General features: G+C 39.6%; 1 protein-coding gene across 1 annotated transcript in view; it reads right to left on the reverse strand.

The window, feature by feature from the left end:
• dnah9 (dynein, axonemal, heavy chain 9) overlaps nt 1-26,511 on the reverse strand; it is a 294,417-nt gene that overhangs the window by 7,476 nt on the left and 260,430 nt on the right. Inside the window, exons 72-75 of the mRNA XM_041816205.1 lie at nt 25,402-25,593; nt 25,086-25,277; nt 17,267-17,437; nt 12,039-12,221 (exon numbers count right to left, since the gene is read on the reverse strand). Of these exons, the coding sequence (XP_041672139.1) occupies nt 12,039-12,221; nt 17,267-17,437; nt 25,086-25,277; nt 25,402-25,593 (738 nt within the window). The remainder of the gene's footprint in view (nt 1-12,038; nt 12,222-17,266; nt 17,438-25,085; nt 25,278-25,401; nt 25,594-26,511) is intronic.

Raw genomic sequence — 26,511 nt, forward strand, 5'->3', positions numbered from 1 at the left:
GTTTTAAAAAACAAGTCCTCTTGAGCAAAGAGGGGCTCAGTCAAGCTGAGCTGTGTGTGGGTAGACGGCCTCCCATACCTGATGGTACTGATGCAAGCTTTCTGATATCTAAGACTGATATAAGACAGATACTGCAGACATGTACAGTTGTTATATTGGCATACCTTTCATATCTGCCAATACTAATATCTGAGGCTAATATCTGCTGATATTGTGTTGATAATATTGTGCATCCCTAGAAACTATGGCTGTTCTTTTAAAGGTCGCATATTTGACCCTTTCAGACAAGTTTATATCGGTCTCAGAGGTCCCTAAAACATGACTGTGAAGTTTGTTACTGAAAAAAACACTCCAGTTTTGGATGTCTGCATGTCTAAAAGCCCCTCTGTTTCAGCCTTCCTGAGAACGAGCTGTTTCTGTGTCTGTGGTTTAAATGTTAATGAGCTGTCTGACTCCGCCTCTGACTCCGCCCCTCTCAGGAAATTGATGTAATTTTATGAATGTGGCTCTCTTGATCCTGCCTGCTGAGAGGAGGGCGGAACTTTTCTCCAAGTGGGGAGGGCCAACCATTTTTTTTTCTTTTATTGAATGTTTAATTTTTACAATTAAACTCAAACAATCACAAATAACAAAACAAAAAAAAAAACAAAACAAAAATAAAACACACATTGAGAGCTATTATGCAAATATCAAAAACAAAACATACAGTAAGGCATTATTAATACAAAAAATATAAGACAATACATAATGTATATATATATATATATATCTCTAAAAGACAAGGTGAAATAAATAAATGAATACATAGGATGAGAATAAATATAAATATATATATATACTGTAAATATATCACATTAATCAGTTATATATTACTCTTTCATACTTAAAATGTTGAGGAATATAATGACAGTGTGTCAGACTTTATCAAACATCAGGGTTTTCACCAAAGACATTTTTGTAATGTTCTAAAAAAGTGATGCTTTTTTTTGTTCTCCATTAGTGACAGGGAGCTGTAGAGGGACTTAGAGTGAGGAAAAAGTGGCCTAAAGCCTAAAAATCTTTGCTGAGCCAACCAAACCTGGGGGCGGGACTAACTCCCCACATGACATCATAAGGGAAACATCTGAGAACGGCTTGTTTCAGCGCATATTTTCTGAATGGTAAAGAACAATCACATGCATCAAAAACTATCAGCGCTGTAAAATCTGCCTCTAGTTCAGGAGTACGCTGACAAGAGATGAATGAACCCAGCAATCATTGCAGGAAATTCCTATTCTGGTAAAAAATGCTTCTTTAAAAATTATTATTATGTTATAAGACAAATACACATTAAGAGACTAACAGGACCATTATCCCAACAAAAACATGACAGAGCAATAACACATGAGCAAAAAAAAAAAAACAACAGTCAGACTCTGCAGAGAAAAATGCAGCGAAGCTTCAGCCTCCTTGAAGCGTGTGACAGAGGATATCACTAAATTACACATCACCCGGCAGGAACTACAATGAAGAGGTGAAAGCATGACGATATCTAAAGACTGGGCCCAGACACTCTTCTAAAACCCTCGTTTAAGGCTGCAGAGCCTTTACCTGACAATAATTCTCTAACCCATCCAGCCAAACAAGGAGCGCTGGCAGTTTTCCATTCCCCCAGAAAGATTCTCTTAGCTACTAACGAACCAAACATAACAGCCTGATGCAGAGAAGATGGGAGCTTTAGAAAAGCTTTGGAGCACCAGAACAAGGCCATCGGTGTAGAGGACCAGCTGAAGATGTCAAAGAGGGACAATCTGTGGGCGTGACCCGAACGTGTGACCCAGGGCAGCCTTCCCAAAGTGACATCTATCACAGATGTCAGAAATATTAGCATACATTTGGCCCATCTTTTCTTCTGAATAGTGTTTTAAACTCAATCAGGAGCAACCGTGCATTGATTGAGCCTCACAGTATAATTTAGCACTTTGGAAAATGTGCAGATTTTAGACGTACTACAGCCAGGGTGTCAAACTCAGTCACAGCAGGGGCCGGATTCTGAATTTAGGTCTAACCTGAGAGCCAAACAGGGTCAACATTTTAACGGCCGACCTCATTTTAGTCAGTAATGAATTATGGAAAAATAACTTATTATTAATAAAAAAACACATTTCGAGTTTTAACAAAAGTCAAAATCATAAGTTTAAGGCTCAAAATCTGAGATTAAAAAAATCAAACTTAACAGTTCAAAAGGTCAAAAATGAAATTAACCCCTAAATGCCTATTGTATCATATTTGATACACACTTTTATGGGAACTCTATCTAATCAAAATGATCAATAAATTACTTAAAATTATTTTTAACACAGGCAGATGAATTATAAAAAAGCCCTACAAAATGCCTTAATGTATCAAATGTGATACAAAAAAATATGTATGTAATTTTATGGCAATTTTTCTTTTTTTGGATTTGGGTAGGAGGTTAAACAAATATTTCAGTTAGAAAAAATTAAAAATGTCTAGATATTATTTGGTTTAACAGGCTTTAAGGGGTTAAATGTCGTAATAACTGTTTTTAAGGGCAAATGTTTGAATAGAAATCTGCAGTCATGCTTCAAACTTCAAAATATGAGATAAAAGTCAAAACCATGAGTTTTTAAAAGGCAAAAAAAACATGGCAAAATTATGAACTGAGTCTAAAATGTCAAAATATGGGATTAAAAGTCAAAGTTAGGAGTTTAAAATGTCACAATGTGAGATAATATTAAAAAGAATGAGTTAAAAAGGTCAAAATATGAGATAAAATTCAAAATCATGCATTTAAAAGGCAAAATTATGAGCCAAACTTTCCAACTGAAATTCTAAAATGTCAAAATATGGGATTAAAAGTCAAAGTTTGGAGTCAAAACAGTCAAAATACGACCAAAAATTTAAAACTGTGAACCTTGAAGGTGAAAATAGGAGATGAAAAGTCAAAATCATGAGTGTAATTCATAATTGTGATGTACAAAATCAAAACTATGAAAACACAATTATGAATTTCCTTTTTACATCCTGACTTTTTATCTAATTTATTTAACTATTTATCAAAATGTTTATTACATAAGGATATTTTAAATCAAAGCTTAAGTTGACGTTTTTATACTGGAGGAAATCTGCAGACCTCATTGTGGCCCCCGGGCCATGAGTTTGACAACCCTGTACTACTGTAGGTCTTTCTCCTTTATTAGAGCAGCTGTAAAGACCGCGTCCTCATGAGGACAGTCCTGATATCTGATGATCCAAAGGTCTGCAGCTTCAGCACCATGACATTTACTCCATTACTGCCTCAGTCTGATTCATGCTGGCCTCTTCTGCACTTTGATAACAATCTGCTTGTTGATTTAAGAGAAATCTGCGGTATAACTTGTCTTTCCTCCTCTGTCTGATCATTAATTTTGTTCTAATTTGCAACCCTGCTCAGAAAGATGCCTCCTCTTATAGAAAACCTCTCTGTTGATTTAGGATCCTCCATTAGAAGGAGGAAACCTGGAGTTCAACTTGTCACTGTGTGTTTGTCTCCGCAGCGTAACATCAGAGGTGACACCTCGCGGCTGAAAAAGGTGCTAAATGGTAAGAAGCCCTCAGAAAGCAGTGACGCGTGCATAAACATGAAGCACGCCACGGGAGATAAAGACACAGGCTGTCAGATGGAGAAGAGATGTTACTGAAGAATAATGGGAGTGCAAACAGCAGCGTCCTTCAGACAGCAGATGTATAGATACCCACATGTGACGGGCCGGACCGTGTCTACGAGGCTGATGGTGGAGATTAGGGGGCTAACTTTACTACAGTCTGGATCAATACATCCATTAGTGCTGAATAGGATTTCAGGCCAACTCTGACACAATACCAGCTCTAAGTTATAAATATGTTTGCCATGCGGGCCAATTGATGGACATGAGTCGAGTCTAAGTCGTATGGTAGCAGAGTTTGCCTTCTGCACAAATCCAAAGATTAGATATAAGATTATATCATGATTAAAATGGGGATTTACAGCCCTAGTTCTACCAGTACTAACCTTTTTACTTGGATATGAGTCTAGTAAAAATACATAAATGGTATCAAGAACAGCTGAGGCTCCATGGCAGTGAAAAAGTAAAAAGATGTCCCAGTTTCCCAACATTCGATTAGTTTTTTTTTTAAGCAGAAAAGGCGAGCAAACTTCTCTCGATGTCTAAAAAATATCTACCTGTCTCATAATCAAAGTCTGGTTTCCAAAGTTTTTCTGACGTTTTCACAGTCTTGCAGTCTTGATTGACTTCTTCCTCTCCTCAGCACATGTCTGATACTTTCCCTACTATCAATCACTGTTGAACAGGGGTGTCAAACTCGAGGCCCGGGGGCCAAATCCGGCCCGTGGAACAGTTAAATCTGGCCCCCAAGATGATCTGATATTTCTGTTCTAACTGTCCCATCAGTCTGCAGATTTCCATAAGAATAAAAATGTGAACTTATCCTGATGATTTAAGATGTCCTTGTTAAGTCACAAAATCTGAATTCTAATTTTTAATCCATATTTTGACCTTTTTAACCTGTTATTTTGTATCTTATCTCATATTTTCAGCTCCAAACTTTGACTTCATAATCCCATAGTTTGACCTCTTAGATCAGGGGTGTCAAACTCAGTCACAGCAGGGTCCGGATTCTGGATTCAGGACTAACCTGAGGGCCTAACAGGGTCACCTTTTTAACCAGAAACTTTCAGCCTCATTTCACCAGTAATAAAATATTTTTAAAACACTTAGCACTGCTGATAAATGATTTTGACATTTAAAAATTTAAAAAGATAAGTTTAAAGGCTCACAATCTGAGAAAAGTAAATTTATTAGTTCAAAAAGGTCAAAACATGAAATTTAAATGAAAAAATAATGTTTTTAAAGGCAAATATATCAGAAAGAAAGTTAAAATCATGAGGTTAAAAGGACAAAATATGAAATAAAATTTGTAATCATGAAATTGAAAGTCAAATATGATTCAAAATTTAAAACTGTTAGTCTAATTATTATTACTGGTGAAATGAGGTTGACAGTTTCTGGTTAAAAAGGTGACCCTGTTAGACCCTCAGGTTAGTCCTGAATCCTGAACCCGGCCCCTGCTGTAGAACATTTGGACAACAGTTCAGCATTGATGTGCCTCTGCCTCTGCTGTTGAACTCCTCAGAATGATCCTGGCATCGGGTACGGACCACCACACGACGAAGCTGCTCCGTCTCACCCAGGCTAACATCCTCATAGTTCTTCTTCTTTCCTCTATAAAGGCGAAATATGATTCCATTTGCTGCTACAACAGTCTACAAGGCTTTTAAATCACTGAGCCGATTTATTGAGGCTTGTAGTGTTGGGAGATCGAAGCCTCATAACTCCTGACAAACGCTTCTACGCTCCTCTTTTCCTCTCCTCCCTCTTTTCTCTCCTCATTTTACTGTTAACACTCGACTCCTGCAGCCCGGCTCACGCAGACGTCTCGGTTCTTTCTGCTCTGAATCTCTGAGTCATCCTTAAAGACCGGCTTCTGACACACCAGCGAGGAAAAGGTTCACTTCTGCAGGAATATTAATGCAGCCGCCCGTCAGAGCCAACAGCAGCGAGCAGGCGGGCGTGAATCACTGCTGTTGATGATAATTGAGGGTTTTGTGATGGATTTCGAGGGACAGTTCAGCTCAAGTTTATTTGTTTTACATGGTAGGTGTTTAGCTTGTTCAACAATCCCTCTGAGACTTGTCTCTGAAATGAGATGTTTGATTTAGGAACTTTCAGGGAATCCCTAAACAAATAAGAAATAAGCCGCAATCAAGGAGGAGTTGGGAAATATATGTAATCTATGCTCCTTGGTAATTTGATCTGCATCTCATGACACTTTAGCTTGGCAGCAGTTCAGCACAGAGGAGGAGAAAACTCAAGCCATGATGGAAAAGGGATAAAAAAGAGGCCTGAGATGTGAGGAAAGGAGTTAACCAGGCACCGCTCACCACGTACCAAATACCATCCCAGAAAGGAAGCATGGTGGTGGCAGCATCATGCTGTGGGGGTGTTTTTCAGCAGCAGGGATTGAGAGACTGGTCAGGGTTGAGGGACAGCTAAATGGAGACAAGAACTGAGATATACCAATCCAATATTGTTCCACAGCATTCAGGATCTGAGACTGGGCCGTAGGTTCACCCTCTAACACGACAATGACCATAAACACACAGCTAAGACTACACAGGAGAATGTCTGAGAGGGGGCCAGCCAGAGCCCTGGAAAAATCAGGGGGCCTGAATACTTTCTGAATGCAGTGTATGGGGGAAGGATTTACTTTTTAATAATACACAAATAAGAAGAGTTTTACTGTGACTAAGTACAGTCAGTCATCTCTACTGGAAGATCAAAAGTTCAGTCCCAAGCTCTTAAAGTCACATGTTGATCCTTAGGTAGGATATTAAACCTCAAACTAATCCCACTGCTGCATCAGTGTGTGGATGTGATGAGAGTATACTGATGGCCTCTCTCTATAGCAGCCTCATCATCAGTGTGTGGATGTGATGAGAGTATACTGATGGCCTCTCTCTACAGCAGCCTCATCATCAGTGTGTGGATGTGATGAGAGTATACTGATGGCCTCTCTCTACAGCAGCCTCATCATCAGTGTGTGGATGTGATGAGAGTATACTGATGGCCTCTCTCTACAGCAGCCTCATCATCAGTGTGTGGATGTGATGAGAGTATACTGATGGCCTCTCTCTATAGCAGCCTCATCATCAGTGTGTGGATAGGATAAAAAAGTGCTCCAAGTAGTCAGACAAAATTAAAAGCCTGTTACTAGCTCATGTTGATTTACCATTTGAGTCTCTGAGTCCTGTCTATAGTGTAAATAGTGTTAAACTGGTAGATGGACGTACTCTACTACAAGCCAAATCTACTGGCTGACATTTGAATATATGAGTGGTGGCCATGAGCGAGAATCCAGGTCAAAGGTTATTTTCATTTATAAGAGCTGCTGTCTACAAAACAACAAATGTGTTTCCTCTTTCTTGAAGATTACAAAGAGAACAAAGAGGGTCACCTGGCCAGATTAACCTGTTGGAGAGCCCTGCAGGGAGGAATTATTGAGCCCCATTGACTTCCCACGCCCACACAGCGCCCTCCGAGCATTGTGATCCAGGAATAACCAATGGTCTCAGGGGTCAGAGAGGCTTCTAACCGAACACACACTGGCTTCAAGCTAGAAAATCACATATACAAATACAACTGAATATTTCTCTGCAACCACAAGGTCTACATGAATAAGCTTGGCATCACTGTAAAGATACCTCTTTAAAGATTTCAGCAGATGTGTAAAAATCCCTGTAAAAGTTACTGGAACTGAGTAGATAAAGACGGAACATAGCAGAAGTGGAGGATTAAAAAAAAACAAAAACACTTTTGGAGTAGACATGTCCTGTAAAATGCCAAGCCAAGGTTTGTGGGACTAAAACAGTGTGTCACATGACCATATCCGTGCACATTTAAACTCTGTGTGTCTTTCAGGAGAAGGAGGGGCTGCCCCCGATACCGGGGCCTCTCAGGATGAACAGAGAGTTCAGGAACCCCTACAAAGTTTTGTAATTCTCACTATCATTTCCACCTGTTGAAGTGGGTGTTATAGCACCCAAAGTACCAGTTAGTTAGTTACCAGGTAGTACCAGTATCCAAAATTGTTCAAATGTACAGAACCTCAAACATTTCTAAGAACAAAACTGAATGTAAAATTATAAAAATGTAACGTGTAGAACATATGTTGCAACAGTATTTAAGCCTCAGTCTGTTTGGGGGTCTCCCAAAGGTAAAAATGCCTCGAACTGTCTTCCTGTGTGGAGATTTTCTTTGTCCTCAGTGAGGTCCACAAGCACCAGTTTCTGTGCAGCTGTTTTAGCTCTGCTGTTCTCATTAAATTATGACCTAGTGACAGAGAAAAGATGGGGAAAGTGGCCTCACTAGACCAGTGCACAGTGCTCTGTATGCTGGCAGGTAGAGAGAATCAGCTGGATGCTCAGGTCTGTCAGGTTGTGTGTTAAGGTAGAGAGCTTGGTGTTAACAATGATGCATGTCTCAGTGTTTTATACTGGGATGTGGTTCAGCAGTATAAAGAAGATGAAAAAACTGTGATAATGTTCCACATCTCATGGTATCGTGTCTCTTGAGAGAATAAAGTATTTTATTTCAGGATTTTGTAAAAGTGATAAAGGGAATCGTGCAGAAGAGTGCCTGTTTGTCATCTTCATTTCCCTCCCCCTGACTGCTTTTATAAAGAGACTCTCAGGAGTGGTAGTGCCAAAAAAACACATTTCAAACATTCAATGACAGAAGGTTTATTTATTTATTTATTTATTTTTTTTTTACAGAAAGCTGACTTTTGTCTCTGAAACAATCACAAAGAAAGAAAAGATAATTTATCATCTTTTCATTCCAACTTCACAGAGTAAAAAGTACTTGGGGTTCCCTTTGCTTTGGATATCATCAAACTGATTCAAACCAAATTCAATGTTTTTCTTATTCTAGCAGAATGTTGTGTCTGTGTTTAGAGATATTACTGTATGAAAAATACCATCGTGATTACAGAGAATATTATTATCATGGGTGTAAGTACTATCATGGTTGTTTTCATGTGCTGAAAATTCCCATTAAGTCATGAAATGAAACCCAGAATTCCTTTCACCAAGTAAAACAACATTTCCAATACACTGATAATTATTGATACTAAGTGCTTTAAAATATAAAGTCTGTTTTTTATCCTTTAGAGCAAAGAACCACAAATTCTTAAGGAAAATCTACTAGTTCAACCAAGTATGACCCCTAGAAATGGCCCACAACACCCCACTTTTGGCTAATTTGTTTAAATTGGCAGACTTCCTGTTGAGATGTAGACATGCTGTCTCTCAAAGCCAAGGACAGATCCTGGGGCGGCCATCTTTGAAGAATACCACATCATCAACTGCTGTTGGAGGACTGCTCTGATGTTCTAATGGATCCTCAAAATATTTCCAAGGACTGAGTCCTTCAGAGAACTTTTAATGATGCACATATGTATCATTCCATCGCAGGAATTACCCACAATCCAATCCTCACTGTTTTCCTTCTCTTAAAAAAAAACAAAAACAAAAAAAGAATAAAAACTATAGTAACCCAATAGCAGGAGAATGTCAGGTCATGGACTACTTAATACACTTTAAAATGCAAGTATTGTCCCGTTTCCACCGTAAATATGCATCACAATGTTAGGGTATTAAAATAAAGCTGTATAGGTAGAAACAGCACCACAGAATATGATACTGAATGATTCTATATGATTTTATATGATTGTATTTCTCGCCCTATGACAGCTAGGATAGGCTCCAGCAGCCCAAACAGGATAAGCAGTATAGAAATGGCTGGCTGCAATATGATTATATTATTCCATATTAAATCTTATATGATTATTAGATGAGGCTATGCTGTCATCATTATGATGACAGCATAGCCTCATGCTTAGTGAAAGTTAAAACAGTGCTGTTGTCAAAGCAACAGGTCATTGGGAGGTCAGAGGGTCACGGAGCTACGACGGTGTGGTGGATGAGGAGAAGTTACACTTCAAGGCAGAAAACTACAGAATTTTATATGAAACCACATATCCTTTCTAGAAAACATAAACCTTTTGACCTCACAATGTAGTCACCCATGGTAGAGACAAAAAATCATGGAATCATGTTCAGATGAATGATGATTCACAATGAATATGAAAATATGTGAGTATTCACATGTGAATGCTACATGAACGCTACATGAATGCTACATGGATGTTACGTGAATGCTACATGAATGCTACGTGAATGCTATGTGGCTGCTAAGTAAATGCTACGTGAATGCTACGTAAATGTTATGTGAATGCTTAGTGAATGTTAAATTAATTCTACATGAATGTTATGTGAATGCTATGTGAGTGTTACCTGAATGTAAGGTGAATGCTACATGAATGCAAAGTGACTATAACGTGAATGCTAAGTGAATGTTAAATTAATTCTACATGAATGTTATGTGAATGCTATGTGAGTGTTACCTGAATGTAAGGTGAATGCTACATGAATGCAAAGTGACTATAACGTGAATGCTACGTGAATGTTATGTGGCTGCTAAGTAAATGCTACGTGAATGCTACGTAAATGTTATGTGAATGCTTAGTGAATGTTAAATGAATGCTACGTGAATGTTATGTGAATGCTATGTGAGTGTTACCTGAATGTAAGGTGAATGCTACATGAATGCAAAGTGACTATAACGTGAATGCTACGTGAATGTTATGTGAATGCTAAGTGAATGTTACGTGAATGTAATGTGAATGCTACATGAATGTTACGTGAATGTTTCATGTATGCTACTTGTATGCTACTTGAACGTTATGTGAATGCTACATGAATGCTAAGTGAATATTACATGAATACTAAGTGAATGTTACACGAATTTTACGTAAATGCTACGTGAATGCTAAGTGAATATTACATGAATTCTACGTGAATGCTATGTGAATGTTACGTGAATGCTACATAAATGCTATGTCAATGCTACATGAATGCTACGTGAATGCTAAGTGAATGTTACATGAATGTTTCATGTATGCTACTTGAATGTTACGTGAATGCTACATGAATGCAAAGTGACTATTACGTGAATGCTACATAAATGTTATGTGAATGCTAAGTGAATGTTACATAAATTCTACGTTAATGTAATGTGAATGTTACGTGAATGCTACATGAATGCTAAGTGAATATTACGTGAATGCTACATGTATGCTACTTGAACGTTACCTGAATGCTACATCAATGCTAAGTGAGTATTACATGAGTTCTACGTGAATGCTATGTGAATGTTACGTGAATGCTACATAAATGCTATGTGAATGTTACGTGAATGCTACATAAATGCTATGTGAATGCTACATGAATGTTGGTGAATGTAATGTAAATACTACATGAATACTGTCAGAATGCTGCATAAATTATATGCAAATTTTACTTGAATGCTACGTCAATGCTATGTGAATGCTATGTGAATGCTACATGAATGCTACATGAATGCTAAGTGAATATTACATGAATTCTACGTGAATCTATGTGAATGTTACGTGAATGCTACATAAATGCTATGTCAATGCTACATGAATGCTATGTGAATGCTAAGTGAATGTTACATGAATGTTTCATGTATGCTACTTGAATTTTACGTGAATGCTACATGAATGCAAAGTGAGTATTACATGAGTTCTACGTGAATGCTACTTGAACGTTACATGAATGCTACATCAATGCTAAGTGAGTATTACATGAGTTCTACGTGAATGCTATGTGAATGTTACGTGAATGCTACATGAATGCTGAGTGAATGCTACATGAATGTTGGTGAATATAATGTAAATACTACATGAATACTGTCAGAATGCTGCATAAATTCTATGCAAATTTTACTTGAATGCTACATCAATGCTATGTGAATGCTATGTGAATGCTACGTGAATGCTACATGAATGCTAAGTGTCTTGAGTCTTGAGAACGTTCTTCTTTCTCTGCTGTGTGGTCATACATGTGATGGGTTTTATAACCATATGTACAGAATCTGAGAAAATGAATTTCCCAGAAGGGACAATAAACTAACAAACTAACAAATGAATGAATGACAGCAAGACAAAGTAAGTCAATAATAAAACTGGCAGGCTCTCCCCTTGTGAACTCGTAGTTCTCCCGTGATCATGTGACCTAGACTGATGAAGGCTGCGCTGTGTTCTGCAGCGTAGCTGTTGTTTGTGTGAACTAGGGAACAGGTTAGGGTTAGAGTGAGTGCACAAACAAAGCAGTGATGCAGAGAAACAAGACATTTCTGGTTGTTTCACAGCAGACATGCTCTGAATGACTCCAAGAAATGTCAGGGAGGTGGACGATTTGGTTTGGTCTCCTGAGCAAAGACTTGTTTTCAGCTTACCTCAGTGACTAAATGCTGTCTGCACCTTTTAACTCTTTGCATAGCCCAGTTCCTCACCTTGAGTCCCAGGTTGAGCTCTCTGAGCGAGCGTCTGATCTCCTGTGTGAGCAGGTTCATGCGCTCACACTCCTGCAGCGCCACCACCTGGTATGGAGTCCTCTCCTCTGCCTTCCCCAGCAGCTCGGCCATGTTGAACTCCTCAGGAAGCTTCTCCATGATCTCCTCCAGCGCAGCTCGAACCTGGTAAAGGAGGAGGTGAGAGAATGAATGGCGGTGAAAAGTAAAGTTTGGACTATTTTAACGATTAAAGAAGAGAGAAAAGAGAGAGAGAACAGTGGTTGTTTTCATCTGTGTCAAATAATCTCAGCACTGCCAACGCTGACAGTCTGAGAAACTGTTACAGTTTGAAAAGATGTCCCATAAATATTCATGAAGATGTATTTTGCAAGGAAGCTCTTTGTTTTCAATAACAGTCTAATCCCTCCAGAAAATCAATGCTCACATCATATTTTTGTGGGTAAGTGATGAAAGCTAACGCCGGTGTCAACATTTTCCCAAGGCAGCCGGCACTGGCGATCAATCAGAGGATTAGGTGCCGAACAAAGGATATGAGGTCATCATATCTATGGATTTTTCAGTTCAAATATCTGATCTGTGTTTGGCAGCTATAGACCAGGCTGAATACAAAGTGAGTCTGGTTAGCAGCGCTGCTGGCTGTCATCTGTTCAGACTGGAGGATCCACTAAAGGTCATGCTTCATTAAACACCAGGAGCAGTGCAAAAATGCTAACAGAGAAGTTACAGTTCTGGTTAAACCATGGCTATCTAAGGTTAAAACCACAGGCAGGTGGAGACAAACCAAAGACGTCAAGATTAAAATGTTTTACAAAGTCAGAAAACCTGCTGAACTTCTTATCTCTGTGTTAGTGATGTACAATTAAACTGATCATTGATAATCAATAATTGATCTTGACGATGAAAATCTGAGAGCATCACACTGTAACATCGGTCCAGGATCCATCTTTAAGGTTAGAGATCAGTTTACAGGCGGCTCTGCTGCTCATAGCTCCTTTCTGCTTTGGCTCAGTGTCTTCAGTCTTCCAGGACTCATGCTGACCTTTCCCCTCTCCACCAGAGCAGTGTTACTCAACCCTACTCAGCCAAAAAGCCAAATTATTGCTCTTCGCAAGAGCAACAATGAAAGTGGTGAAAGTGGCAAAAACAGCTTGAAGTAGCAAAAAAATAAGGTAAATGTGGCAAAAATGCACCAAAAGTGACTGAAATGGACAAAAAGAAGTCAAGAGTGGCAAAAAAGGGCACAAACAAAATAGGAAACTAGTGGTATTTAATGGCAAAAGGCAGCTTAAATTGGCAAAAAGTGGTGAAAAAGGGCAAAAATGGGATAAAAGTGGCAAAACAGAAGCTGCAAAAATGGGCAACTAAATAGGAAATGAGTGGTATTTCATGGCAAAACGTAGCTTAAATTGGCAAAAAGTGGAGAAAAAGTGCAAAACTGGGATAAAGGTGGCAAAAAGAATTGGTAAAAATGGACAAAAAACAAAACAGGTGGTATTTACTAGCAAAAGGTAGCTTAAATTGGTGAAAAGTGGCAAAAAATGGGATAAAAGTGGTACAAAATTGGAAAAAATGTTATAAGAAGTGGCAAATGGGGAAAAAGATAGGAAAAAAAAGTGGTATTTAATGGCAAAGACAGCATATTTTTTATGAAAAGTAGCAAAAAAATTGTGAAGAAGGGCAAAAATGGGGTAAATGTGAGAAAAAGGGATAAATGGGACAATTAGGTTTGACAATTAAAGCCTTCTGTATCAGTCTGGGAAACAACCTGATCAATGTGATTAATTTCTGAGGTCAAAGTTTCCCTGTTCTAAGGTTTTCTGGGGGAATAATGTTTCAGATTAAGCCATAAAAGAGCCACACGTTGATGATCACTGATCTAGAGACACGCTAGCAGCAGGCGCTCACCAGACAGCTAGGTGTGTCAATGGAGTATTCCCAAAGCATCTTAAAGCATCTATCCTTTTTGTCACTTTTTGCCCATTATTGCCACTTTCACCAAATTCTGACTGTTTTTGACACTTTTATCCTGCGTTTTGCAATTTTTTTCCTATTTAAGCTGTCTTTTCTAAATTCAATTTTTTTCTGTTTTGCCACTTTTTTGCTGACTTTTGCCTATTTTAGTCAGTTTTCACTCATTTTTTCCCAAACCTCTGCTGCTTTTTGTCACATGTAACTCTTTTTGCCATTTAATTCCTGTTTTGCCCATTTTTGCCATTTTTCTGCTGTTTTCTGACCATCTTTGCCACCTGTAACTTATTTTTATTGCCACCTTAACCCATGTTTGCCACCTTTCACTGCTTAGATTGTGGCTCTTGCAGATGTATTTTTCAACAGTTCGGCTCTTTGGTTGAGCAGGGTTGAGTAACACTGCATTAAAATCTCCTGCAGACTGTGCACAAGTAAACATAAATAATGCCTTTTCCAAGTGGACATGCTTGTGTTAACTGCACTGAACTCTGAGACTGAGTCCACTTGGATCCGGGTCCGTAAGTTTGACCCGTTCTTTTATCAGGTACTGGCTTTGTTGCACTCAACTAAGAATTCGTAAGAGCCACCTCATTATAAAGCAGTCTGAAGTATAAAGACGATTTTTTAAAGAAACTGATGGTAAAGAAAAGCCTAACTCCTGCCATAAAAAAGCACAAATGGCTTTTTAACAAAGCAAACAAAGCGGCAGGAAACCTTCTTTATGAGATTAAAACAGTGTCAGCAGCTCCACTGAAGGAGTTTGTGGAGAATATTTGTTTGAGCTTCATTTCAGAGCCGTACTGAACCAGAAAATGCACCAGAAAATGCCATTGCTGTAAAAATCACCCTGGGTGCTGTCAGCGGCCCTGAACAGTTGGGCCGCAATTTATTTTCACTTGAGCGTGCAGCAGCGACAGAAATGTCACCTGTTGTCATCGCACATTTAAGATTTGTTCCTTGAGCTCAGAGTTTAGCGGGAGAGTCGACTGAGGGGAAGGTTTGGGTTTACAGATCTGCTCTGAGTATCTGCATGTATGAAGGCTTGACTTTTCAACACTGAAAATCCTATTAGAATCAGAACTACAGAACAAAGGCTGCTGGGTTATTCCTGTAACCCTCACTGACACACTGGGGCTCTGCCAGCACAAATCCATGCAGGAGGAAGTTTCCACGTACCAAACATGCCGAGAAGCCTGAGAATAAAAGGACACAGAGGAGGCGAGTGTGGGTTTTAGCTGAGGGGATGGTGGGACGATGAACTAACTGGTGGCTACACCCCTCTGTGAGGTGTCCTGCAGCTGGACGATGGAAAGTGCAGCAGCTGGTCAAGAAAAATACCACTGTGTTTATATGGTAATGAGATTTACAGGAAAGTTAAGCCAAAACAAAGCGGTACTGGATCAGCATGTTGTACTTCAGTTGCCGCCCTCACCATGCCGACAGCAGCACGTCAACAGTTAAACTCCACCCCAGCCACTGCATGGCCGAGTGCCAGATCTGTAAGCCCGCACGGGGCTCGCCTCCCTGCCTCTCCAGGTAAATGAAAACATGCTAACAGTCATACAAATGAAGATTTCTGTGGAAAAACTAGACATACTGTTACTTTAAGAACTAAAAGAAAGATAAAATCTGAATGTCTCCCCTGTACTAAACCCTTAAATTCATCCATGAAACCCTAATAAGATGATCCACACACGTCTCACTGCACCTACAGCCACATTATTATGAGTTCATATAGAAAAGCAACAGGGATGTAAATGTTAATGCTGACCAGTGAGAGGAGAAGAAAATCTGGGTAAAACTGTAAATGTAATACTGCAGAGACATTAGTTTGAAGACACTTTGGGCCTACTTTAAAGTCCAGAGGGAAATACAAATCAAATCTAAATCCAATGAATAATAATGGCAGAGCACCACAAGATAACACAACGTGTCATCAAGGCTTCCCACAAGGTCTGAATAAGTTAAATCAGAATATATAAAGGCTGAGTTTGTTTGGTCCTGCTGGGATAAGCTTCTTCTTCAGCACGTTTGACATACCAAACTCTGTGACTGCACTAAATCATTATCAAATTAAGGAAAAATAAGAAATGTAATAATTACATTTCTTACTTAAAGTAAATAAAGAATTGTTTCAATGAGAAATATTTTTGTTTGACTAATATTATATTCATATTAATATAAAAAACAGATATTTAGCATGAGTTCAGTTACAAACATACTGTCTCATTTTTCCACTAAATAACAGACAAATAGTCCTATTAACATTATAGATGAGAGTTTGATCATTGAGGAGCTAAGAGAACCAATACTAATAAAAATCAATAATCCTCAGCCTAATGTTTGTATTTTCACCACTTTATTTTAGATTATTACAAGTAGACCTAGTGAATTATGAGTGTTAATTTCAATTTCAGGATCTGGCTGATCATCTACTTTAGAGAGGAAATTAAAGTTATAACAAAAGTAAAGACTCGAATGTAAGGACTTTTTATAAGAATAAAACTGGACTAAAAGGTTTTTGTGGACTAAAACTAAACTAAACCTATCAAGGGTTAACTGGACTAAAATGTCACTAAAACTAAAATTATTTTGTCTAAAGACTAAAACTAAGACTAACTGCCATAATTAACACTGGTTCTGTGTTGGATTTAATCTTCAAAGTCCTGGAGTTCCAGACTGGCTAGAAAATCCTCTGTATGGACACCGCATTCAGCGTCAAGATGATAAAAAGTAAGAGGCTACGATTCAGGGGTCAGAAGTTATTTAACTTTTAATAGCCTGCCCCTTTTCTTGTCCAACCTCTATACTTTCACTTTCAAGCCTTTGTAAACTCCAGAGAGGCCTAGAACTGCCAGGCACTAGATCTAGTTTAAGAATCTAGTTTAAGAAAAAAGAATCCACTAGATATAGCTGGTTCCCACAGAGCTCCACAACTCTGTGGTTTCTCCTCAGTCTGTCCTCCACCAGCTGTTCTGTGGTAGTCTTCTGTCTCTGAGCCCAGGGGAGCTGCCATCATAGATGTGTTTGTAGTTTCTAACAACTCAATAGTAAGAACTATTTCCTCAGAAAGTTCCCATTCTTCCTCTTCACTGCCTCTTGCTGCTCTGCACTAAACTCTTGGTTACAGTGCTCAGCACTGCCCCCACAATAACTAGTGGTACTGCAATGTTAATAAATGAACAGAGTACAGACAGAAAATCAGTGTGTTTCTAATGCTGGGCTGAAACAAGCCTTACCTTCTCCTCACGTGTCGTCCCCCCTCGTTCCCCAACTCCCCCGTCTCTGGGCTGCATCTCCAGCACCGTACGAAAAAGCTTCTCGGAGGTTTGGGTGAGGAAGCCGATCTCAGCGTTGGGATGAAGGCCGTACAGGTAGGGAGACTCCGCAGGTAGAGTGTCATCAATGTACTGGAGAAGAAAACATTCATTTAAGCACTTAGAACTGTCTGTTCTACCTCCTCTCATGTGTTATCTACAAACGGAGTACCACAGGGCTCCACTTTAGGTCCACCTTATTTTGTCTTATATGCACAACTACTGAACCAGGATATTTCTATTTATTACAGTGTAAATGATGACCTTGTGTCTAGTTGACTACTGAATCACCTTGCTGATATTTTATGGTATCTAAGTCATCTCTAACAGTCAGTACAGTGGCATCTCTAAGTTCAGAGCTGAAGCCGCTGCATGCTCTTTATGTGAGTCAGTGACCTGAAAACACTGATATTTCTGCTCTATCACTGACTCTCCCATAGATTATATTTATATCTCAAAGACTGGCATCTCCATCACTTCCTGACAGAAAAGTACCAAAGTCATTTTTCCTTTCAGGTGGTTCTTCTAAAGTTCTGCTGACAAAGGACGAGAATGGAAGCGTATAAATGATGAGGTATTTCTGGGGGAGATTCAAACACTGGGGATCAATTGACAGACTGTTAATGACCATAACAAGGAGAAGGAAACGTGGCGTTATCCATCTGCTGCTCTATAATGAATATCAATATGCTTTTAAGTTGGTGCAGATGAAAGTGGAGCCCGTATGAGAAAGGCTCCTTTCACTGGGGCACTTAGATTAAATAAAAAAAGCTCCTCTAATCATAATGTCCCCATGAAAGTTTTGATGGCGGATATATTGGCCTTTAATTCAGAAGCACTTTGTAGTCTGCGTGTTTGATCTCTGAACGTGCTGGCTAACTTTTCCTGATTGCACACACCGGTACATTGTTGAAAGAGGAGGGAAACTGCTGAGTCACGTCTCCTCTGTGTGCCTCTTCCTGCCTTCTCCTCTCCTAAATATACCGTTAGCTCCAGATGGCTGAGAGGGAAGCGATGGCCTAACAGACCCCCGGGGACCCGCAGGCCTTAACGGCTCCGATTCTGCGGCCAAATCTCCAGCACTCAGCCGCGAGCTGGGCTCTGTGGTGACAGCCCAATGTAAAACACTCCAGCCCTTCTCTCCAGAGTCACACTCTGACAGGCTGGATGTGCCCGCTGAGCAGCGCCCGGACGGAGGGAAAATTAAATACGAGTCATACTCCACAGTCCCTCTGCCTCCCCGGGGACCTCATGGGGAAAATCTGGACTGTCTGCCTGAACACATTTTCTGAACCGCTGTTATTCTTAGAAATGTTGGCAGTTGTCTGTTTTTCTAAAGAGATGCTGGTGGAGCTGGTTCCTTCTGTCAGAAAGACCAAGATGCTTCATATTCCACACAGAAACAGCCACAGCCTTGTTTCCTTTATCATCACATCTACATTTGCTGATTTAAGCCTGTGTTTCTCCATTTGTCCTTTTGAAAACAGCAGAAAAATAATTATATATACATGACTTCAAGGTGGGTAAAACAGAAGCAGAAAGATTTTTTTTTTAACTACTTAAATTGTGAGTGTAAAAGGTCAAACTATGGGATTATGAAGTCAAAGTCTGCAGTTGAAAATATGAGATAAAATACAAAATAATTGGTTAAAAAGGTCAAAGTATGAATTAAAAATTAGAATTATGAATCTTAACCCTTTAGGCGCCACACTTTTTTCAAGAAAATAATCAATTTTGATTTTAAGATTTCAAAAGGCTGTAGCTTGAAAGTGGTTAGAGATAAAGGCATACTGCAAATGAGAAAAATCTTCAGTACAACCCAAAGTTTGTGATGGGAGTAAATTCACTCATCTAATTTGCATATTCTGATGTCAGCAGGCGGCCTCCACTGCCACTCATGGCACATGGAGTCACTGTGGCTCCGACACACCGGCAGTCTCGGTCTCACCGGGCGACTGAACATCATCGTCAGAGGGATAATAATTATCTATTCCTCCTAGCATTGTGAGTATTCTCACTACAGTTCGCTGTCTTTCTCTCTTTTACGCATTGACTACATCCACTTCTACCACTTCCTCGTCTCCTCAACCGGCAGTGCATCTTCAAACTCTCTCCAAAACTTTGAATAGAAACACGCCCACGAATGCCGCTGGGATTGAAGTGACTCATGTCTGCCATCTCCTGGTGTAAAGCAGTAACAACATTTGGCACCATATTTGCAGCTAGAGCCTGTTTAATTCAGCAATGTTGCTTGTAGCAATTTTGCGACTTTAGCGCTTAAAAGGTTAAAGCTCAAAATATTATCTGAGAGGTCAAAACTATGAGTTGAAATACTCAAAGTATAAAATGAAAAGTCAAAATCCTAAGTTTGAGTCCAAATTGTGAGATGCTAAATTGAAAATGTGAAATTAAAACACAAATTTATTCCTTTTCCCACATTCCTGACTTCTTATCTAAATATTTTTACTTTGCATTTTTACACTTGAGGAAATCTGCAGACCTCAGACTGACGGGCCTGTTAGAACAGAAATATCAGATCATCTTTGGGGCCGGATTTAACTGTTCCACGGGCCGGATTTGGCCCCCGGGCCTGGAGTTTACCATCTGGTTCACAGTCACAATGTAATTAAAGCTTGTTGTTTATTCACATAAAACTGGTCACTCAGGGCCAGCTCAGACTTCACACATTCATCCAGATTTTACCTGACTTCAACATCAGAGCTCATCGTCACCTTGGGCATGATTTTACATGTCGGCAACAACAAACGGTGGTGTAGTGATGTGATTAACGACTTATCCAAAACGCCCAAAGACTACGATTCAACAAGACTAACGTTACAGAATTTTGCATCATTTACCAGAGTCCCAACTTTTTCTGCCTTTGTGGAGCTAATGTGTCAATTTTCTTTCATTTTATCGCAAGTATACCTGAAGTTGTATCTGAAGCAAAGCCAGTCCATACTTCTCTCTTGATTCACCCACAGTTATCCATTATCAATGATCCAATCCATAATTGATCCTGTTTGTTGTTTTCTTCTTTTACGAGCAAAAGAACATCAGAAAGAGCGCTTCTGATGAACAGTAGCTATGACTGATACTCTCTGGTCCGCCTCCCTGATGACCTTTGAACTCACACACACAGACTATCAGACAGTGGTGATGTCAACCATGAGGGGCCAATCTGTTGCCCAAAACAACTGTGTAGACTGAGCCGGCCTTTAAGCTGCAGGTTGTGTATGACTGGTTTAACCCTTTGCCCCCTGGGAGACTGTTCAACACACACGGAAACAAAGATGGAGAGTATTAGCCAAACAGAAAAAATGTGCCTCCTATCTGTCTCTGACCAAAACATCTTTTTTAATCTTTTTTTTTCTAAGTAAATAAAAATGGTCTTTGCAACCATCTTTCTTCTTCTACTTTTCAGTTTTTCTGGATGAATTTTTCATTAAAAAAAGTGAAGAATTTTAATTCCTAGAAAAACATTTTTCCCACCTGTTGCAAAGGAAAGGTTCTCAGAAAGACTTATACTGAAAGAGCAGTGGCTTTAGTATGACAGTGAAAACTTTACATGGTGTTCAGTAAAGTCCACGACGTGCAGCTGTGGAGCTTTTTAACTACCATCTGTTTCCAGCATGTGGAGTTAGCACTCAGCGAGCTAACCGTACACTACCTGAGCTCACGGCCTGCAGTCACTGCCGTCAGACTCACAGACTCACAGTCACCCTGCCCACCTCCTCCGCTCACTTCAGTCTTTGTAATGAAACCAGGTGTTTCACAGGTGTTAATTACTTACAGAGATGCCACCATTTCTTTAAAAGAGGAAGTAAGGATGCTAAAAGAGGCTAGGTGATGTGGTCACTGTGTCAGCCATGAAGCAGCTGCTTATAATACACAAAGAAAGGGGGTCAGTCTTCAAACACCCCAGGTCTGGTGATGTTGGTGGTCAGTGCATGTCCCAGAACTTTATTGATACTGGAAGCACTGGTATGTAGGGAGCAGCCAGAATTAAAGATGAGAAACATGAATCAGCATCTTTTATACCGGATTTAGTGGAAAATAAGCACTAGAGTGGAGATGGATACTTCTCTAATAAATATTTAATACAGGTATATTCAAAATCATCTTTTTTCACCCAAGATCTGGATCTAGAAAACATTTTATGGTTATTTGTCTAAAGCAGTGATACTCAACGCCTGCTCTGGAGCTGCATGTGACTCTTTTGTGTCTTAATTTGAAAATCATTCCCCCTGAAAACCTTAAAAAAGGGAAAATCTGACTTCAGAAATTATCCATTGCAAGTCAAAAGTCAGTTTATTTCCTTCACTTACACAGTATGCTTTAATTGTCAGACTAAATTGTCAGTTTTCACCCATTTAAGCTGCCTTTTGCAATTACATACCACATTTTGCTAATTTTTCCTAAACTTTTGCTGCTTTTTTGGCTCATTTTAGTCACTTTTGGCTAATTTTTTGCTTAGTTCTGCCCCCCCATAACTCACTTTATTATCACTTCTCACCCATTTTTGCCATTTTCTGCCCTTTTTGCCACCTCTTTACCCAGTTTTAGCCAGTTTATGCCTGTTTGCCCCTTTCAGCTCAGTTTTGCCTCCTTAAACTTTGATTGTATTGCCACTTTAACTCTGTTTTTGCCACTTTTTAATCACTCTGATTGTGGCTATTCCAAAGGAAATTTATAACAACTTGGCTCTTTGGTTGAGCAGGGTTGAGTAACACTGGTTTAAAGTAAGAAGAACCAGTAATGTGATAATAATCCATGGAAAAATCCTCATCTTATTTATTTACATTTTTTTTACTGGACATGAGGTGAGCCTGTGTAAAAATCTGTTCCTGAGAACATAAGCATCTGTACATCTGCTGACAACATGTTTTACCTATCAGCCATCTAAACTTGATTAAAAATACCAATAAATGCATGTTTAATTTGGTCTAAATGAATGAAAACAGTCTAACTTTCATCCTAAATCTGTTTGGAAAGACTCCCTCTCTTTAACTTTGGTTAACAGATGGATAAAAGTACACAGCAACAAAAAATATATATTTTAACGCTTTTTAGTCAATAAGAATTTCTTGTTTTTTCTTCTTTTGCGAACATTAAGTTTGCCAGTTTGACTTCCTGGCACTTTCTGTCCGCCCACAGAGCAGCTCCACCTCAGAAATATTTATGTAACTCAAACTACAATCTGTTCTGTCCCTGGGACCCATATGGGAAGGGTTTTGTTGTTATTGATTCAGCATTGAGTTGTAGAAGTTTACACAGCACACAGGGAATATGGAAGGAGGGAAAATATTTTAATTATAGTGATTCGATCTCTGACAGATTAAAAAGGCATCAACTTCCTGGAGGCCAGGACGTAACTACTGAAACTACTGCAGTCTGAGTGGTTGGAAGTTCTTCAACCTTTTCAGCTGGCAACCCCCAAAATAAAGGTGCCAGAGACCGGGGACCCCCACTGTACCTGAAGGTGGTTGAACACAGCCAGGACACTCTAGAACAGTCATGTTCAGACAAGGCTGCCCAATAGGGGGATAAATGGGCGGGCTTTCTGGGGGCCAGCAAAATCAGGGTCCACTGTAAAGTTAAGCTGTGGTATTTTACATTTAACCTAAATAATAACCACTCTTATAACAAAAAAAATCATTTCTGTAGTAAGTAGCCCTCTTAAAAAATGTAAATCCTTTTGTGAAAAACAGAATTGAAATATGTCAAAAATAGCTAAAATGGGTTAATAATGGCAGAAAATGGTGGGAAAGATGGTGAAATTAGATTTTAAAAGTAGCAGAAATGGGTTAGAAATGCCAAAAATTAGATAAAAGTGGCAAAAATGACCAAAAAATGACAAAAATGGGTTTAAATGGGAAAAATGGGCATATTAACTGGTAAAAGGGGATTCAAAAATGGCTGAAATGGCGTTAAAGTGGCAAAAATAGGTGGAGATTTGGTGAAATGGGATAAAAATGGACATAAACTGGTAAAAAAGGGTTGTGGAGGCAGAAATAGTCAGAAACTGGCTAAAATGGGCATATTAAATTGTGAAATGTGGCTTAAAAAGTGGTAAAAGGGTTAATAGTGGCAATAATGTGTCAACAGAGCCAACAATAGACAGAAAGTGGCAAGATTTGGTTGAGAAGTGGCAAAAACAGGCAGAAAAAAGTGGTGGAAAGAGTTTAAAATGGACAAAAAATGGTTTTAAGTTGCAAAAATGTGTAAAAAATGTTCTTATTTCTTTTGAGGCATCTGAAGACCCCCTCTCAATGTCTTGCAACCCCCAATGGGGTCCCGACCCAACATTGAGAACCCCTGCCATAACATGAACCATGGTGTCTGTAGTCAGTACTTGACTTTTGTGGTTTTTGAAAAGAAAACAACTCACTGCTGTTCTTTGTTCTTCTTTTAACCAAGAAATGTCGTCAAGTTCTGATCAAACTGGCGCTTTAGCAGCATCCACGCTAATCTCTTCCTCCATAACTGCACTGGCCTCTTATTGCTGCTTGTTTACGTCACGACTCCGCCGCCCCTGAAAGTACCACCCCTTGTCACTGATTGGTCCTGCCACTTTCTAGCCGGGCCCAAACAGTTCTGACGGGAGCTTTGCAAGATGGATTCGCCAGTGAGAAACACGGAAACAGGCGTATCCATCTGCTTTGAAAGGTTAGCTGATAGAAATATCATGGAGATGATATCCTCCATCCCTAATTTCATGTGTTTTTTAAACCTCTTCTTTTCTCTTCGTGTCCCACAGACACAGACACACTTTATCTTATCTGTATCGTTCATATTCTTAGCTTTCAGATTATAAATCAAATTAACAGTGTTGTTCTCAAGACCACACTATCCAAGACCAAGACCTCCCCAAGACCAGAGTGCACAGAGACCAGGACAAGACCAAGACCATAAAATAACCTTGACAAGGTTGAACAGTTACTGAGAATCCTCTCTTTAATTTTAACCCTTACAAAATAAAGAATCCTGATCCAAATCTTGGTCTTGGTTCAAGAAAAAGATTTGGATAACCATGTCCAGGAAGAATGAGGACCTAGATGTGCAGATAGAATCCTTGATTTATTTTGCAGGGAGAATGAAGAGTGTTGGTATGTATCTTTTCCTATTTACATCTGTTTTGACAGGATTATGCAACAACATTTCTCAAGGCCAGCGAGCGTCTGTCAGAGAGTCGTCTGGATTTAACCACATGTGACAAGGAGGAGCTGCATGGATGTAAAACATGGTGACACTAGCTGAGCTTCCCTGCTGCAGAGCTCTATTTACAGTATGTTTCCTTCTTCTTTACAGCTTGAACTCAAATCCTCCTTGTTACTAGAATAACTCCTGTTTTCACTCTCCCTGTTCCCTGTAGGCTAGGACTGACCTGGTCTGAGGCAACAGTTTCATCCAGAAACACTAACTTTAGTTTGGCTGTGTTTACATGATAAGAGGGTTTTAGGTTCCTGAAAACAGCAAGAGGACAGAAAGAAAACCTTAAAAATAAAGCTACTGTCTCTGAAACCAGACCTCTGCACATGCTCAGTACAGTTCCAGTTAACATCCACGTGTCAGTAGGAGGAACAGAACAACAGGGATGCCCTCCTTAGTTCTGTCTGTACCATTTCCACAGATGAAGCCACCTCAATGGCATTCATAGCAAGGTAAACACATCACAAGGGCAGAAATATCACAACTTTAAATGTTCCTGAGAAGTGGACTAGCCTGAGGTCGGTCTCACCTGGTGGTAGCTGTTGTAGTCCATGTTCCCTGGAAGGGGGAATCCAGGTGCCAGCAGAAGCTCCCCCTCCATCATCTCAGGCTTTATAAACTCCTCCAGGTACGTCCGACACAGACGGCGGTCCCAGTCATCTGTGATGTGACCCCCGTACATGATCTCACCAAACAGGTAACGCAGGTCGTCAAAAGGCACCTGAGTAGAAGTCACAGAGAGGTTACTGTGGTTTAACAGAGGTCACGTGTGCTTAGATTTCTGATTAGATCCCAAACATTCTCATTTGTAATCTTGTGTTCAGTAAAGGCAGAAACAGGTGTACCTTTGGATTGGCCTCCAGGTAGTTGTAGAGGACATTGATGGAAATGGTGAGGTCCCCAGTGTTAAATGGGTATGACCTGTTCCAGCCCTGAGGGCCAAACTTCCTCCTCTCCGCCACCACCGCGTGGAAGTAACACAAGGAGAACAGGATGCTCTTAAACTCGTTCTCCTTCGCACACATCTCCAGAGTGTCCTAAAACGTAAAAAAAAGGGCATCCTTTCAAAACACGCCTCGTCATTGGGGGTCTTACTCATGAACGCTGGGTACATAAAAACCAAGACCACATGAATAAAAGTAAAAATGTGCACGCCGGTAAGCAAGCTGTGACCCTTAAACAACTTAGAGGCAGGAGAAAATGGCGACACATGGTAAGGGGGGGACTTCTGCTCATTATCAGAGTCTCCCCTTAGTTAGCTTCAGATAGGGGTGGGCGTTTACCAGCATCAATGCTGTCGGTACTGGGACGTTTTATACTCTACTACACCACACGCTTCACCGTTGAAGAGTTTACCAGGGCTTTTGGGGACATCACATGATTAGAAATGAGTTTGTGGAGTCATGAAAGCATGTTTGAAGAAATAAATGTAAGAAATGAAAATGTAGGTGACTTTGTAGATGTCTGATCAAAAACACAGAAATGATGGTAGCTGATTAATTCTACTTTGTGACTCCCCAGATCCTTTCCTGATAACTTGCATATCTATGAAGGTACTGTTGAATTATTTTAGGTCTGAGGCAAGGAATAAAAGGGCTTTTTGAATTTCTTTGAATAATTAAATTGAGCCACAGCACACTTCAGTTTGGGACAGACAGATCTACGTAACACACAGCTTTGATTTGGTGTTTAGTCTGGCTGTTATCTACTGCAGGGGTTCTCAGCATTGGGGTCGGGACTAAGAGGGGGTCTCCAGATGTCCTAAAAAAACAAGAATATTTCTAAACTACACCGTTGCCTCCGTACACGGATTTTTAAAAATTTTAACCCATTTTTATCATTTTTTTTCTCATTAGGTTTGCTGATTTTAACACATTTTAGCCAAATAAAACCATTTTTTGTCCATTTTTAAACCCTTTCCATCACTTTTTTCTGCCCGTTTTTTCCACTTCTAA

The sequence above is a fragment of the Cheilinus undulatus genome, linkage group 20 (assembly GCF_018320785.1).
Source record: "Cheilinus undulatus linkage group 20, ASM1832078v1, whole genome shotgun sequence".
In the NCBI taxonomy this organism is placed as follows: domain Eukaryota; kingdom Metazoa; phylum Chordata; class Actinopteri; order Labriformes; family Labridae; genus Cheilinus; species Cheilinus undulatus.